Source organism: Danio aesculapii, chromosome 3 (assembly GCF_903798145.1).
Source record: "Danio aesculapii chromosome 3, fDanAes4.1, whole genome shotgun sequence".
NCBI lineage: Eukaryota > Metazoa > Chordata > Actinopteri > Cypriniformes > Danionidae > Danio > Danio aesculapii.
Window position 1 is genome coordinate 50,371,826 of NC_079437.1, and position 17,229 is coordinate 50,389,054.

At 36.6% G+C, this 17,229-nt stretch overlaps 1 protein-coding gene across 1 annotated transcript in view; it reads right to left on the bottom strand.

Annotated features, from left to right (window-relative positions):
• The window catches only part of LOC130221640 (potassium channel subfamily T member 2), a 231,886-nt gene that overhangs the window by 93,342 nt on the left and 121,315 nt on the right, over window positions 1-17,229 (bottom strand). The window contains exons 13-14 of the mRNA XM_056454198.1: window positions 16,315-16,378; window positions 7,109-7,217 (exon numbers count right to left, since the gene is read on the bottom strand). Of these exons, the coding sequence (XP_056310173.1) occupies window positions 7,109-7,217; window positions 16,315-16,378 (173 nt within the window). The remainder of the gene's footprint in view (window positions 1-7,108; window positions 7,218-16,314; window positions 16,379-17,229) is intronic.

The following is a 17,229-nucleotide window of genomic DNA, read 5'->3' on the forward strand; positions in this document are numbered from 1 at the left end:
AGACGAAATGCAGCCACGTACCTCTGGCTACAGAATTCGCCATTTTCAGAAAAGTATATAGGGCTACGTTTTCAGAATGAGCCTATGTTGCACCATTCACCATCTGGTCATGTACAATGTAAAAACAATGTAAAATGGGTCAGACAAAAATAAATAAACTTGAACTGTAATACATTTAAATTTAATTGCAATTTATGTGTAATTAAGTGTCTGGAAACATAACATCCAAAATAAACCGGTTAATATCTTTAATGAAAAAGAAACAGTTAAGAGTGGTCTCTAATATAATCCAGAATAATCCAGAAATCAATGCTGTAAAAGAACTGATGACTGTTTTGAACACTTTTGATCTGACTCAGCATGTTCAAGGACCCACACACAATCGTGGACACACTCTTGATCTACTTATAACTAAGGGTTTACACATTTCATCAACTGTTGTTAAGGATGTTGCACCTGATCATTTCTGTATTTTCTTTGATATATTGATCACTCCAGCTATTAAAGACAGATCTGTCTCTGTCAGAAAGAGATGCATAAATGAGAACACTAATGAGCAGTTTATGAAGGCCATATCGCTAGCACCAAGTATATCTGCAGACTCTGTTGATTCTCTCCTTGATTTGTTTAATTCTAAAGTTAAGAATGTCATAGATGACATTGCTCCTGTTAAAACCAAGAAGATAACTAGCAGGCAAAGGGGATCTTGGACTATGTCCCCAAGAATACAAATGACGAAAAGACTTGAGCGTGAAAGACTTGAAAAACTGAGCGTATGTGGAGAAAGACGAAACTAGTAGTCCATTATAATATCTATATAGACAGTCTTCGTGCTTTTAATATGGAACTAAGAACTGCTAGGCAGACTTTCTTCTCAAGCCTTATAAACAGCAACGTAAACAATGCTCGTAAACTCTTTGCAACAATAGAGAAACTCACAACCCCCCCCCAGTCGGATTCCCAGTGAGCTACTCTCTGAAAGCAAATGTAATGAGTTTGCTCATTTCTTTACTGACAAGATCAATAATATCAGAAAGGCAATCAGCTCATCCAATCAGCCAAGTTGTGTCGAAGTCAGACTAGCTCAACCACAACTTAAGAAATCAGACATTATGTCCGATTTCATGGCAATTAATGGCAAAATCTTAGAAGAGATCGTGCAAATTATGAAAACATCAACCTGCAGTCTTGACACGCTCCCCACATCATTCTTTAAAACGGTGTTTACCTGTTTAGAAATGGATCTTCTAAAAGTGGTAAATGCTTCACTTCTCTCAGGGATTTTTCCTAACTCACTTAAAACTGCAGTTGTTAAACCCCTCTTGAAGAAGAGCAACCTGGATAACACCCTATTGAGCAATTACAGGCCCATCTCAAATCTCCCTTTTATTGGCAAAATCATTGAAAAAGTTGTTTTTAACCAGGTTAACGAGTTCTTAAACTTCAAGGGGTGTTTGGACAATTTTCAATCTGGTTTCAGACCACATAACAGTACAGAGAGCGCCCTTATAAAGATAATCAATGACATCCGCCTAAATACAGATTCAGGCAAACTAACAGTGCTGGTACTGCTCGATCTCAGTGCCGCATTTGACACTGTCAATCACAGCATACTTCTGGATAGGCTGGAAAACTGGATTGGGCTGTCTGGGACGGTCCTCAAATGGTTCAGATCTTACCTTGAAGGAAGAGGTTACTATGTCAGTATAGGTGACCATAGGTCGAGGTGGACACCCATGACATGTGGAGTCCCACAAGGCTCGATTCTGGCACCTCTCCTGTTCAACCTTTATATGCTCCCTCTGAGCCAAATAATGAGAAAAAACCAAATCTCCTACCAACAGCTATGCTGATGACACTCAGATCTACCTAGCCTTACTGCCTAATGACTACAGCCCCATTGACACCCTCTGCCAATGCATTGATGAAATTAACAATTGGATGTGCCAAAACTTTCTTCAGTTAAACAAAGAGAAAACTGAAGTGATTGCGTTTGGGAACAGAGATGAGGTTTTCAAGGTGAATGCGTACCTTGGCTCTAAGGGTCAAACAACTAAAAATAAGGTCAAAAATCTTGGTGTGACTCTGGAGTCAGATCTGAGTTTCAAAAGTCATATCAAAGCAGTCAGTAAATCAGCATACTATCATCTCAAAAACATTGCAAGAATTAGATGCTTTGTCTCCAGTGAGGACTTAGAGAAACTTGTTGATGCTTTTATCAGCAGCAGGGTGGATTACTGTAACGGCCTCCTCACTGGCCTTCCCAAAAAGACAGTCAGACAGTTGCAGCTCATCCAGAACGCTGCGGCCAGAATTCTGACCAGAACCAGGAAATCAGAGCACATCACACCTGTCCTCAGGTCTTTACACTGGCTCCCAGTTACATTCAGAATAGATTTTAAAGTATTATTACTGGTCTATAAATCACTAAATGGCCTAGGACCTCAATACATTATAGATATGCTCACTGAATACAAACCTAACAGATCACTCAGATCTTTAGGATCAAATAGATTAGAAATCCCAAGAGTTCAGTCAAAGCAGGGTGAATCGGCTTTCAGCTACTACGCCCCTCGCTGCTGGAATCAGCTTCCAGAAATGATCAGATGTGCTCCAACATTGGGCACGTTCACATCAAGACTGAAAACAAATCTGTTTAGCTGTGCCTTTACTGAATGAGCACTGTGCTACGTCCGACAGATCGAACTACTATGTTTTTCTCTTCTTTTTAATTCTTTTATAACACATTTTATCTGTTTTTATTTTATTTTATTTCTATTTTTACCATTTGTATTATTTGTTTTTATTTCTCTTATACTTGTTTCTTTTATTCCTGTTTATGTAAAGCACTTTGAATTGCCACTGTGTATGAAATGTGCTATATAAATAAACTTGCCTTGCCTAAACAAGACAATTCCAATCTGGGGTTGTATCATCTAATCAACCACCTTTGGCTGGTTGAAGATCATTTTTAAATAATAGTTATCTTAAAAGCAGTTCAACAATAATGATGGCCCCAATTTGCGTGCAAATGTCATCGTAGAATTGAGAAGCAGCATGACCGGCAAAAATAGCGTTTGCGCGAGCAAAAGAAAGCAGGTGAATACCGAAAAAGAGGATGATCACCCGCATGCACAGGTGATGTGATGCGCTCAACTGTTTAAAAAGTAAGCGCGCTCCTGTTTCCTGGCGCAAAGCAACTGTGCCTGGAAACGCAACTGCTGCGATTGGTTCTCTTTGAAATAGACCGGACAAAAAGTGATGCTCGTGCACCCATAATCCTGCTGCTTCCAAAATCTCCAGATGTTTTTAAAATAAGTCTTTTTGTAAGCAGTAGCGGTTTTGTTTTAACTATTCTTTTAACAGAACAGATTATGGGCCTAACGTTAATCATCCTTTTTGTTAATATGGTTTAATTATAATTTTTACAAAAATATTGCTTTAATACGAGATTTACTCCCCACTTATGTCTAGTTAACTGGTGATCTGAGAGACCTTTTGCCTGGACAGGCTATGCTACTCTACATAGTTTTATATACATGCATGGTTTCTGCTACATTCATTCTTCCATGGCGGGGCACCACGCCAATGCAAATTCATCCTGCCACGGCTACATTACTGCTTCTCATTCAAAACATTTATTTTTTTAATAGCGGGTGATAATCGCACCAAAACGTATTGAAAGGGTAAGTAAATTATAACAGCGCAAACTTTTCTGTAACCGTAGTAGTGTTGTGCGTCATTTGTTTAACTTTAAGGTTACGTGCTGACTGACTGACTGGCTGACTTGACAGGTGCGGGATGCGTGAGGCCAGCAAACACGACATATAGCTGTTTCACTTTACTTCAGGACACATTAATACTGCTCTGTAGGTCTATTGGAGACATTCATAAATATTCCAAGCAAATCTTATAAATGTTGTACTCGTTACATAAACGCACTAAATCGCACTTCAGCAGCATTTATTTGAGGGCGCACAAGAAGATCTGCGGGCTCTTGAAGCGGCTTATATTTGAGGGGGCGTGCAAAAAGTTTTGTGCACGAGCAGAGGAAATCGGAGCGCAAGCAAAGAGATCCGCATGCTCGTAGGCAATTACATAAATGCGATCTCGACTTCTAATACTGCGCTCACGACATTTGTCATTGAAATAACGCCACAGGTAGTTGGTAGATCTGTGTAAAAAAGGAGTGATGCCACAGCTGTAAAAAATCCTGGAGGAAACACTGTACATGGCAATAATTATTTTTAAATGTAATCTTTTTTTTTAAGAAAGGTTTTGTTGATTTAAAAAGTGCATGTATGCAGCTATTTTTTTTTTGCATGTTTTGACATATTATTTAACATTTGTGGCTAAGAAATAATTATTTATTTATTTTTGGTGTGGTCTGAGATAAATTTGGTAAATCCTTAGTGTTGAGCCCTGAAAAGTCCTGTGAAATAAAAACAAATTGCAATGCAACACTATGAAACCATGACCCATTTGCTCATGCACATTAAGCAAGTGCATACACAAAAAAGTGAAATGAATGAGGAGGCATGTGGACATATCAAGTAATTTTAGCATGTCAAAGTCAAATTTATGCAAATAAAATATATTTTCCCAACAACAAAATCGTGGCTAGGGAAAATGGCGAGTGGCCCGAAAAAGCCCTGGTTATTATTATTATTATTATTATTATTATTACTACTACTACTATTATTACTTGAAAAATATCAATGGTATGTAAAGTTAAGTTAACTCATGTAAGTGTTATTTTTAGTAAGCTAACTTAACTAACTTGGACCAGTGACGTTTTTGATTAATGGTATTTTAATCAGTCAGTTAACTTGGACCACTAGCATGTTTTAGATAGTATGTTAACTCATATCAGTGGCATTTACCTAAGGAAACTTCTCTCAGTGGTGTTTTTATTTAGTAATTTAGAATCCACAGGGAGGTCAGTGGATTGAATGCTGCTCCTGCTGCTTTTCCAAATGGAAAGGAGATGTGAAGCCAGAGGATGCAGAGCAGCAGAAGCAGGTGGAGGGTGAAGAGAATGAATTTTCTTCACTTTTCAGGCACAATCAAAAGCTCAGAGGCTGATTGAGGCAGCTGACGTGAAGGCAGATGCTCCAGTTTCTGTGACAGAAGCAGCAGTGTGAAGCAGAGCCTGACAGAGTTGGAGATTTGAGAGCTGAACTCGCTCCTCTGCCCAACAAGAGAGGCTTGATTGGCTGGGCTGTTGAACATGAGAGCAGCTCGCACTGCCAAAAACAGCCAGCATCACTTTTATTATGCTTTTGAATATTTCTTTAGAATTATTTCAGTTTAGTCTTTTAGGTCTTTTTAATGGAATTTATTCTGTAACTTTTATGATATATTCAGTTTGTTTCAGAGTGCATAAATATGTATTTTATTTGAAATTTGTATTTATAATGCATAAGCAAATCATTTGTTTGTAATTTTAAATAAAAAAAAATTGTGTGTTTGATTGCATACAATGATTCACAGTTCAGTATTGCATTCATTTTTGGTTCATTATTTTGTTCATTTTAAAGGTGCATACATATTTTTTGTACATTTTGTTTTTTACAACGTTTAGTTTTGCATATATTTGATTTAATTGGTGTATAATTATACATGTTGCTGTTTTTGTAATTATTATTTCTTTAGCTCATTTCAACAGAGCAGAAATATTTATAATTATTATTATAGCTTTCTGTTTACTGATGCATAAGCATTTCCTTAGCATTTTAATAGCTCTTCATTATTTTATTTTGATTGTTTTAATAGTGCAGAAATATTTATTTGTTCATGTTTGTTGATTTTTGTTATATTATTATTATTATTATTATTATTATTATTATTATTATTGATGTCAAAATGTGAAATCCCTTATGGATCATGATTCTTTGAATAGAACATTTATTTGATTTCATTAAGAGGGTCTTTAAAAACTTTATAAATCATGAAAACCTTTGTTGGACTATAATGATACTATTGATCTTGAAGCAGAAGCGAGTTAAACCCTATATTTTTTGTATATTTACCATATTATTTAAAGGGGCAGTCCAGAATGTATTTTTAAGGCTTGGTTGTGTTTATATGATGCAAAGCACAGTGTGATCATGCTTCACTTGTAGAAAATAACGTTATTTTTTTCATATATCTTACTTTGATCATATATGCTACTCGGCTAACATGAAAACGACTGTCATATTTCCTAGTTCCTCTAAAAAGGCCCGCCCTCAAGAGGCTCTGATTGGTCAGTTTACATAATGTGCTGTGATTCTCGGATCAGCTCCATTTCACCAGGAAAAGCGTCATGCCCCTACAATCATGTGCTTTTGCACTCTGTAAATAGTCCAGTAAGAGTAGCTGTTAGTCGTATCAGTTTGTGCCTGAACTAAACAGAAAATAACATAGCTGAACCTCACGCCTGCTCTCTAAAATAAAATCTAACAAGTATCTTTGACATATATTCAAAATAAGCATGTGTAAGTAATATGAAACATTCTTTTGTGAGTCTGCTATTTGAGTTGTACAGAAAATGTTAATAAATATACAGTAATTGGCCCCCAAAAAAACTGAAATAGAAATTATTTGTAACGTTAATGTATTTGATGCATCCATATAATTATGTAATCTCTTAAATTAATTCTAACCCCAAACTTGCAATTTGCAATGTATTTATGTGATAAAATAATCCAGAATGCATGTTTGATACAAAACTCAGATTATTCATCAACGACGGAAGTATGAAATGCAATGCAAACTTCTAGTTAGCTTGTAAACATACTTCTATTTGTAGGCCAAAAGATTTCTCTGCCACTTTCTAGCCATCTACTGTAATAACTTTCATTAATGATAATAATACTGTCCTTCACACATACACACTTAGTCCATCACAACAAAGCAGAATAAAAAGACTAGGTGAGGAAAAAGCATTATTGAGATTTCCTCAGATGAAGTTCTGAAGGACACACAGCTTCAGAAGCAGATTGGCTGATCTCCTGCTCCTCCACACACACACACACACACACACACACACTCACACTCACACATGTACTAAATGCATCAAATCTCACACCTGCATCCCTCAGAGAAACACATTTTCCACACTGACCTGCGAACTTGATGTGGAACTTATTCTCAGGTTTGAGGATCTGCACATAAAGAGGGCAGTTTGGAGCAAAGTCCTTCACGGCCCAGGCCCTAAGAATGGTCTGATGGTCCTGCAGAAAAAAAAGACAAACGCATACAGAAGTGTACCATTAGTGCTCTTATGTACCAGACATTAGCCTTTTACAGACACATTAACATATAAAGTACCTGGCAACTATGTAGGCGAGTCTCATTATAACATGTGCAGGTCACATTTCATCATAAATTATAAAAGAAACAAAAGTATGTTGCGCATAAAGAAAAAAAGCCCATTTTAAGGACCGTTAAGCACATTTTCTACCACAATAATGCATTCCATTCACGGTTATTTTACTAAATGAAAACTAAAACTAAAGGCTCTATTTTAACAATCTAGGTGCAAAATCTGAAGCGCATGGCGCAAAAGCATTAAGGAGTATCCGACTCTACTTCTGCTATTTTAAGGATGGAAAAATGAGCTCTGCGGCACATAGTCTAACAGGGTTGTGCTTATTCTCTTAATAAATTATGGGTGTGTTTTGAGAATAAACCAAAGTCTCATTTCCCATTTCCTTTAAGAGTCAGTTGTGTCGCGCCATGGCGCATTTGCTATTTACATGGCTGACTTTAAGTGGAAAAACTGAACGCTTTACTAGCGAGAAAACAGTTAAACAGAGCATCTGCAGCGTGAGAATGAGAGAATGACCTCCTAAGACCAAATGCCTTTTCTTTCACTTTTACTTTCTCTCTTTCGTGGATAAGGAAACCGTGTTGTACGCAGTGTTGACATCGGTTAGCCTACATAATTAATTTTGTTTGTTAACCGCAAAGATTTGTTTCAAAACTATTTCTAAATTCAGTTCTAATCTCCAGCAAACAAATAAATGAACAATAATAACGAAGTGTGGTCAAAAAACAGAGTTATATCCAAACACACATGCTATGCCATGCAGTCCAAAACCTGACAGGTGGACAAATATGAGCTTGTTTTTAATAAAACAAATATAAATATGCATTTAATGAATACTAATACTAATAACAATAACATTATACAAAAGCAAATTGTCATGAATAAACTAAAAAAAAAGCCCCCCGAGATGAAGAGGCATAGAGTCAGTGGTTTTTATATGTATGTAGAAAGTAATATTTAAAAAAATATTTTGATCTTTTTTAATCCTTAATTCTTTTTCCTTTGTAAATATATTTGTGTATTGCTGTACATTCTGCATGTTTTAAGAAATGTGTAAGTGAGGACTTTAGATCTGCTTTCAGCTGGTTTATTGAACAGTCTATTTTAGTTCCTCAAAATAGCAACACGCCAACAATGCACATCAACATACCTCTTTTCTAGAACGAAACACCCATGAGTCCACAGAGTGGTGCAAATGAATTTGCTATTTAAACAACATGACGGAAAACGGGAAAATTGCTGTTGCGTTGGTCTGAAAATAGCAACATGTCATGGAAACACGTCTTGCACCTTATTGCGACGAGTGTATGATAGGGCTCGAAATCTTTAAGTCAAAATGGATCAAGCATTTTTTTTAAACTGAAATAAATGTAAAACTGCACAATAAATATGTACAGAGTTGAGGGCCGAGAGCCGTGAGTGTGCGAGGCTGGTGGCATGAGTGCTAACTACTGACACCTGGACCCGTCACCTGTGATAAAAGGAGGAGAGGTGGCAGATGAGAGATGACCAGGCCTATACATTTTATGTTTTACTTTTAGTTTCAATTTGGTCGTAGCATCCGTGAGGAGCTGCCGCCTGTTTGTTTTATTTTGCTCATTAAAATGATTTAAAAGTTGTCAGTTCTCTGCCTCCTTCTATCAACTTTACTACAAAATGTAAAACAAAAACTGATCTAAACTGTCAACAGTCACTGAAAAACTCCAAATAATAATAATTAGCAAAAATAAATAATCCTTTTTTAGAATTAACAACCACTAATTATGTGATGGAAAACAAAGAAATAAAGAAAACAATATAAATTAATTTACAAATTAAGTTGCATAATAAAATGAAATGACACAGGAAAAAAGTATTGAAAACATGAAGAAAGGGAGCAGTTAAAGCCCGGACAGCAGCTGAAATCTCTCAGTAGTTATTCAGCAACCCTCTGCCCTTCCTCATTGTTAATTAATATCAGCTGCTTCAGTCCAACATCTACATTACCAGGATGATAAAAATTAAACCAGAGTGGACATCCCAGCAAGACAATGATTCCAATCACAGCCAAGGAAAGTCTCAAATGGTTTTAGAAAAAGAAAATCAAGCTGAAGAATGGCCCAGCTAATCACCTGACTCGAATTCAATTGAAAATACAAAATAAAGATTAGTTGGGATAGACAAATCCCCCAGAACCATCAAGATTTTTACACTCTGTTAAACAACTGAACAATTTATGTAACTTCATTCTCTATATGAGAGTCATCTTTAAGTTGCCGGCACCAAAAAAAGTGTTCTATATAAAGGATTAAATACATTTCAGTAGTTCAGTATGGTTTTTATCATACGTGCCATTTTTTGTAAATCCATCAGATACTACTGTGTACAATTCTGCCAATCTCAATGTCCTTTTCACACATAGCGAGAGGCATAGCAACCACATGCTTTTACTTTGATTTCACACTGCTATTTTTAGGTTTTGTTTTTCCTGGTTTCCAGAACAGTCATTCACCAAACACAAAATCTGATGCTGTTTGTGGTGAGCTACAGAGCAAATCAATAATGCTGAAGAAAAAAAAAAAAAAACGGAGCTAAGCAGTCAGTTGTACTGCCCGTAGCATTCATTTTACGCACAAAATGTAGCCATATGTACCCACAAGCATATATTTTCGGCTCTCAAAAATGTAGCCCTGGGCACATATTCTCTTTTACCTGTAGATGGTGCTTTTACAGCCAAACACATCAGTCAAGCCAACATTATATACAAAAACATCTTTTCTATAAAACATGTTCTAACTTTTCTTCATTTGGGGAAAAAAAATAAGTTAAATAGGCATGTTTAATTATATGTTCATTATGATCTTTAATAAGACGGAAATTATCTTTTCCTTTTATTTGTTGCATTTGTATAGTTTTGGTGTTTGTTCAAATATTTAATTTTTATTACAAATAGGTCTGCATAAAAGTTAATGTGAGCTGTGCAAACACTAAACTTGGCTCTTGACGTATTCTCTGAACTCTGCCAAACTAGAATTTCTAAAAACTACAGCTGAAACTAAACATATAAAAATAAAATAAGAGATGTGCAGCATGGCAGTGCAGAGAGTAGCATAATCGCCTCACAGCAAGAAGGTCGCTGGTTTAAGCCCCGGCTGGGTCAGTTGGCATTTCTGAGTGGAATTTGCATGTTCTCCCCGTATTGGCGTGGGTTTCCTCTGGGTGCTTCGGTTTCCCCCACAGTCCAAAGACATGCACTATAGGTGAATTGGGTAAGCTAAATTGTCCGTGGTGTACCTGTATGTGTGTGAATTAGTGTGTATTGATGTTTCCTAGTGATGGGTTGCGGCTGGACGGGCATCCGCTGCGTAAAACATGTGCTGGATAAGTTGGGGGTTCATTCCACTGTGGCAACCCCAGATTATTAAAGGGACTAAGGCGAAAAGAAAATGAATGAATAAATGAATGAATGAATAAATAGAAATGTGTTCGCAAAATAAAAACTAAACTAAAACTTACAGAACAATTAATGTAACAAACTAAACTGAAATGTACAGCAAATTTAAATATAGAATGCAAATAAAAACATATTTGTTATATGTTTTATGTTATACTCTTTATATGCTATATGCAATGCGACTGTAAAAGTTATTTTTTTTGTTTTACTGGAGTTGTAAAAAAAATCTTTGTCCACAAGAAAACGCAAAAAATGGCAAATGAGTGCTATCAAGAACATGCCAAAGCAATTGGTGGCGATTCGAACAACAGTGATCCCACAACTGAATGTGATGTCACACAAAAGACAAGCCTAAAAATTGACTACACAGACCCCACTGTTTAAAAAAAATCTTTACCCTGACAGGCATTTTCAGTTTCAGTGATCCAATACTGTATTTGCATGTGGACAAACAGCCAAAGCTGTGTTTTTTGAAAATAGATGCTTGTGTTCATGTGGACAGGGCCTTAGTTTACATTTTCTGGTTTAGTCCTTGCTTGTCTGGTTTTGATCATTCCTGTTTTCCTGCCACTCATTTGTTTCTTTGTTGACAGATTATGATCATCTGCATCTCCTTTTTGATCTCCAATGAATTTAAGACAAAACTGAAAATTTACTCAACATTTACACAGTCTTTAGTGTTTTTGAAACTTTATGGGCTTCTTTATTCGGTAACACTTTATTTTAATGGTCCATTTGAGTATTAGTAGACCATCTGTTTAATATCTGTTGATACTGCTCCTTCAACAGACATTTACTGACTATAAGAAACTTAGCAAGTACATGTCAATTTAAACTAACCCTAAGCTTAACCCCAACCTAACAGTCTACTTATAATCTAAAGACAATTAGTTGGCATGTAGATAAAATGTAACTTACTGTAAATTCAACAAACGGACCATCAAAATAAAGTGTGACCCTTTATTCTGTTGACCACAAAAATATAGATTTTTAAAACTGCTAGCCAATAGACTTCGATAGAAAGAAAAATAATATAGAATGTCTACCGAATTCCACCATTTTCATATAAAACAAAGATACTCGATTACATTTGAAACAAGTGGAGGAAAAGTATGTTTAGCAGAGCTGAGATGTGACGACAATGATCTCATGAGTATTCATATTTTCTTCTTATTTTGCATGAACATTCATATACTATACTTATATTTTCATATTTTGAAACCAACCTTTAGTCTACTGATGCAGCGGAAACATCTTAATAAAAAAATAAGTATTTAAATTAAACCGGCTTACAGATTTACGAATGAACCCTTATGAATACAGAAATCGTGGCATTAACATTTTGATTACACTGTATTCTGTTCTCATGTGGAAGGGATTATGTTTTCATTTATTAAATGCAGTGGTCTTATTAATATGAAATGATTGCATTTCATTCTGTTCTGAACGATTGGAATATTACATAAGGTTAAAAATGGCTGCACTTCAAAACCTTCAAATTAATAAATTTTTTTGTAATCATTTAGCTCTTGTATGTGTGTGTATATATGTATATATGTATATATATATATATATATATATATATATATATATATATATATATATATATATATATATATATATATATATATTTATTTATTTATTTATTATTTATTTTTTTTTTTTTGGCATACAGCTGGAAGGGTATCCGCTGTTTGGATATGTTGGCAGTTCATTCCGCTGTGGTGACCCCAGATTAATAAAGGGACTAATCGGAAAAGAAAATGTATGAATGTATTATTGAAATATTATTATTGTTGTAGTGCATTGTAATCCAAAGCTTTATAATTTATTCAAGTTGCAGATTCAGCCTTTGATTCAGTAACCATCATGTACAGCATCAGCAGCAACTGCAAGCTATAAAACATTTATATAATTCTAAATATTATTACAAAACATAAACAAATTACTTGTTGTCACAAATCTAAAACCGCCACTTCAGTATCATAAAGCATTATGACAGGTTTTTAGTAGTGAAGTCAACTACATCCTGGCCAGTATATTGTAAAAACAGGGCTGCTTTTTTTCAGCAGTGCCTTACCTGGATGTGACTGAACACCAGACCAGCAGTACAACTACACTGCTTAAACCAAAATGATTACTTCCACAAAGACCACACAGTAAATACTTTAGATCTGATTTACACTACCACTAGATGAAAAGTTGCATAAATCTCACTTGATAAAAGCTAAGTTGTCTCTAGAAGGTCCTTCGGGACGTTTTGCTTTACTATGTGGATTTGGTTCTTGCACAATGTGGTTCCTCCTCATGTTTTGACCTGCAGGAGAGGGTAACGCAAGCCATTCTCTTATCCTTCAGCCATCCTCCATACTGTGTGATTATTAATGTGCTTCATGCAGGTGAGCATGCTTAACAAATGAGGGAACTCATTTTTTTTTCCTTACCATATGCACCAGACACCTTTTTATAAGCACTCACTACTTCATGGGAACATTGTGCAATTCTAAGTTTGCTCCACACAAGTGAGTGGGCTTGACAAACCACCTGTAAGAGTCCCACATCAGCTACTCATATCACGCCAATCAGACAAATTCTAACTCACTATAAATAGCCAGAGTTTTTCACTCCAAGTCATCTTCATTTTGAAGAATCCATGCCTACTCCTTCCCCTTTTCCTGATAGGGCAGCACAGCGGCCCAATTGTTAGCACTGTCACCTCACAGCAAGAATGCCACTGGTTCTAGCTCTTATCGGCATGTTCTCCCCATGCTAGCATGGGTTTTCCCCAGGTTCCCCGGTTTCCTCCCACCGTCCAAAGACATGCAATATAAGTAAATTGACTAATCCAAAATGGCATCATAGACAACTGTTAGTCAGCTATATCTCATGGTTATTCCAAACACATTCACAAGCAAGGGAGTTCTCGAGTCCTACCTGAGCTCAAACTCCCCTCTCTACCATCAAATGGGATGGAGCTCTCTCCCGGGACAGTTTATGCCAAACACGTTTTATAATCAATCATCAGCTAAGTGTAAACTCTTGAAATGCTAAGAGAAAAGAAAAAAAAAAATTTAAATTAACTTAGATTTGTCATAGAATTTATACATTGGTGCTCTCTGATGATTTGAAGTGCTTCCTTTATCCTCAATCATAAGTCGATTTGGCTAAAAGCAACAGCTAAATGAATACATGTTACTGTAAACACCAAAGATTATCCGAAACACAGTTTATTGCTTGTGTTTATCGCCAATATTTTTTGACATTCATGCCCAAGTGATTTTCACTAATGTGCAAATACCCTTCCTAACATTAGATGGTGCTAAATGAAAAACAGAAATGCCCTGTACACAAGCTGATGTTGTGCAACTATATGCTTCTGACACTTGCTTGTTGTACAGATGTCATCACCCTCATGGATTTCCTTGTGTACTTATTGCAAAAACTTGTACTACAACACACAAACACCTGGTCAAAAGTCACATGACTGTGTTTAGTCACGAAGGATTAAACGTTGATGATAATTGTTCACCATACTGTAATTATGTGTGGCAAGGTGCACACTCTATCATCCATCCTTAAGGTTGTTCTATTGTTTTGTAACCATGAAGTGGAGACTTGTTTATATTCTTGTCACTGACTGTGTGCTGATCCCAGTCTGAAAAAAAAATAAAAAAAATAAAAAATGGTTGGGTTATGTCATATCTCAAAATCTCCAGTCAGAGCTGGTTCTTCCCAGTTCCCAGTCTCCTTCATAACCATTTGTTCCATTTTGCACAGAATCTTTCTCTTCATGTAGTGTCCATCTAATTCATTGGCTGCTCTTCCAGCTTAGGTTTCTATCTTCATTTTCACCCTGATTTCACATTCCCTAGCTCCACCTCTGGCCTTAGAACTCTGGACTCCACCTCAGCCCTAGGTCCTTTATCTACACAACTGGAGGTCATCCCATTGGCACGTCTGGCTTCCTTAATCTCTCTTGCTCTGCCTAGGTCAAAAGTCACCAAGACATCACCGCATGATTTTCACTCTTCAGTTGTTCATATCTCTTCGGCTCCACAACACTCTCAGAAATAAAGGTACAAAAGCTGTCACTAGGGGCAGGTACATGTACATTTTACCTAACAATGTAACTAGGGACACATTGGTACTCTACCTTTGTACCTGTCCAAGGTACCATGAGTACAAATATAGACCTGTTAGGTAAAGACATGTACCTACTAAAAAGTGACAGTTTTTGTACCTTTATTTCTGAGAGTAAAGGGTCTGCCTTTTTTCTGGTTTCACCTTTTCTCTGGTTCTACTCTTGTCCTGGTCTCCCCTTTGGTGCCACAAGCTGACAGCTATATCTTGTTCCTCAAGATCAATGGTGCCAACCAGAATCGTGGTTCCTCACTTACACATTGGTCTCTGCTTTCCCTGGTTCCACAATTGTCCATCAGATTTCTGGCTCCCTCTTGGTCTATTCTTCAATTCCACCATGGACCTTAAGGCTGATTTATACTTCTGTGTCGAGTGATCAGCGTGACCCATGGCACCTGCTTTGCGCATTGTCGTGCATTTATACTTCTGCATGCTGTTTGTGTTGCTCTGCAATAACACTTCCGAATGGCTAGCTGGCAGCTTGTGTCAAGGTTTTTTTTTCAGGTGTTTTGTTTTTACTGAACAAACTCGCTCATTCAGAGGCTGGAACTGGCGAACGTGCAACAACTTTAATCATAGAGTAAACACAAAACAACAGTTTCCATCTAGAGCTACTTCAGGGGACTCGGCGCTTGTAAACACTCACTCCAGCGAGTTCATGCAGGTCTCGGTTCCACCCACACCAGTCACAGTTACCAAGCCGACCAATCACAGAGCTTGTGCTTTGCATCATTGCAAAGTGTAGTTACATTTTTTGAGAGGTGCACGTCAGCATCGGCTACGGTAAGGTCTATGTGACTGTACGAATGCTGCACTGGAGCATACACATGTGCTTGACACAGAAGTACAAAACAGCCTTTAGTCCTAGTCAATTCCTTGTCCACCACCAAAATTGCCATCTCTAACTAATTCTGGCCTTCTTGGAGGGGGAGTATTGTAATGGTTATATTCAGTTATTTTTGACATCTTCTTTGTTCTCTTTGTCCCAACACTCATCTGTTTCTATGGTTATACATTCTATATTCACCTGCACATTTATTGTTATTGCCAGTGTATTTAATCCCTATGTTTGTTTCTGTTCGTTGTTTGTGTTTAGAACAGCTGTGACAAGTTTTGTAAAACAGTTACATTACTACATTGTTTCTGTTGATTTTGATTAGAAATATGACCCTGTTGTGTTCTTGACAGGTTTTGTGAGAGGCAACTGCCTTAGCCTACATTATCCTACCCGCAAACCTCACTTTCAATTGCCTTGAGACTAAATCATTTCATGCTGAACTGTCAAAATGTGACATCAGTGGGAAAAATATCAAAAAGTGAAAGAGAAATAGGGTAATAGAGGGGATGTTAGAAACGGCTGCTTTCTAGAGGGTAGAAAAGCAGGAATGGAAAAAGGTGAGAAAAAGAAGTTAAAGGGGGAACGTACAGCAGCAAAGCGGTCCACTTCAAACCGGTTGCTCAGAATGAAACAGGCTTCGGCATCATCCATCCTGCAGCCAATCAGCATCAAGATAAAGAGAGCCGAAAAACACGTCCAGGTTCCATAATAAGGGAAAATGAGAGGGAGAAAGAGAAATTGAACAGTTGAGAGAAACAGAGAATGTTAAAGATCTTTTCTGTCATTGTTGACATATTGATTACCACAAAAAATAACTTCAACTTGACCCACAGTGAAATATTTTTTTAATTGAGAGTTAGCATTCATTAATGGGTTATTGCTAAGGATGTCCAGATCCAATATAGTTTCAGACTCGATCGGAATCACATTACCTCCCAATCATATATATATATATATATATATATATATATATATATATATATATATATATATATATATATATATATATATATATATATATATATATATATATATATATATATATATATATATATATATTTATTTATTTATTTATTTATTTATATATATATTATTATTATACACATCTATAGTTTTGTGGTGGCACAGAGTTACACCTCTTTCTTTCTTGCCTTCACACAGAAACAGCAACGCGTGTGGCATGACATCACTTTGTTGCAGAGATGCTATTGGTTGAACATGGAACATGGAAGCAGCTTGAAACGGAAAGTGCGAGTATAGCTGTGTCTCATTTCAGAGGCTGCATCTTCCGAAGGATGCAGGGTTACAGATGCAGGAAATATATTTTCTATGAGCCACACATGTACACATTAAAAGTAAACTGTCTATAAAATCACTTTTTAGTAAGATGTGTCATACTCTTTTTGATTCATAAGTGTTTAGACATCCAAGAAGGCGACGCTGTGGCGCAGTGGGTAGCACGTTCGCCTCACAGCAAGAAGGTCACTGGTTCGAGCCTCGGCT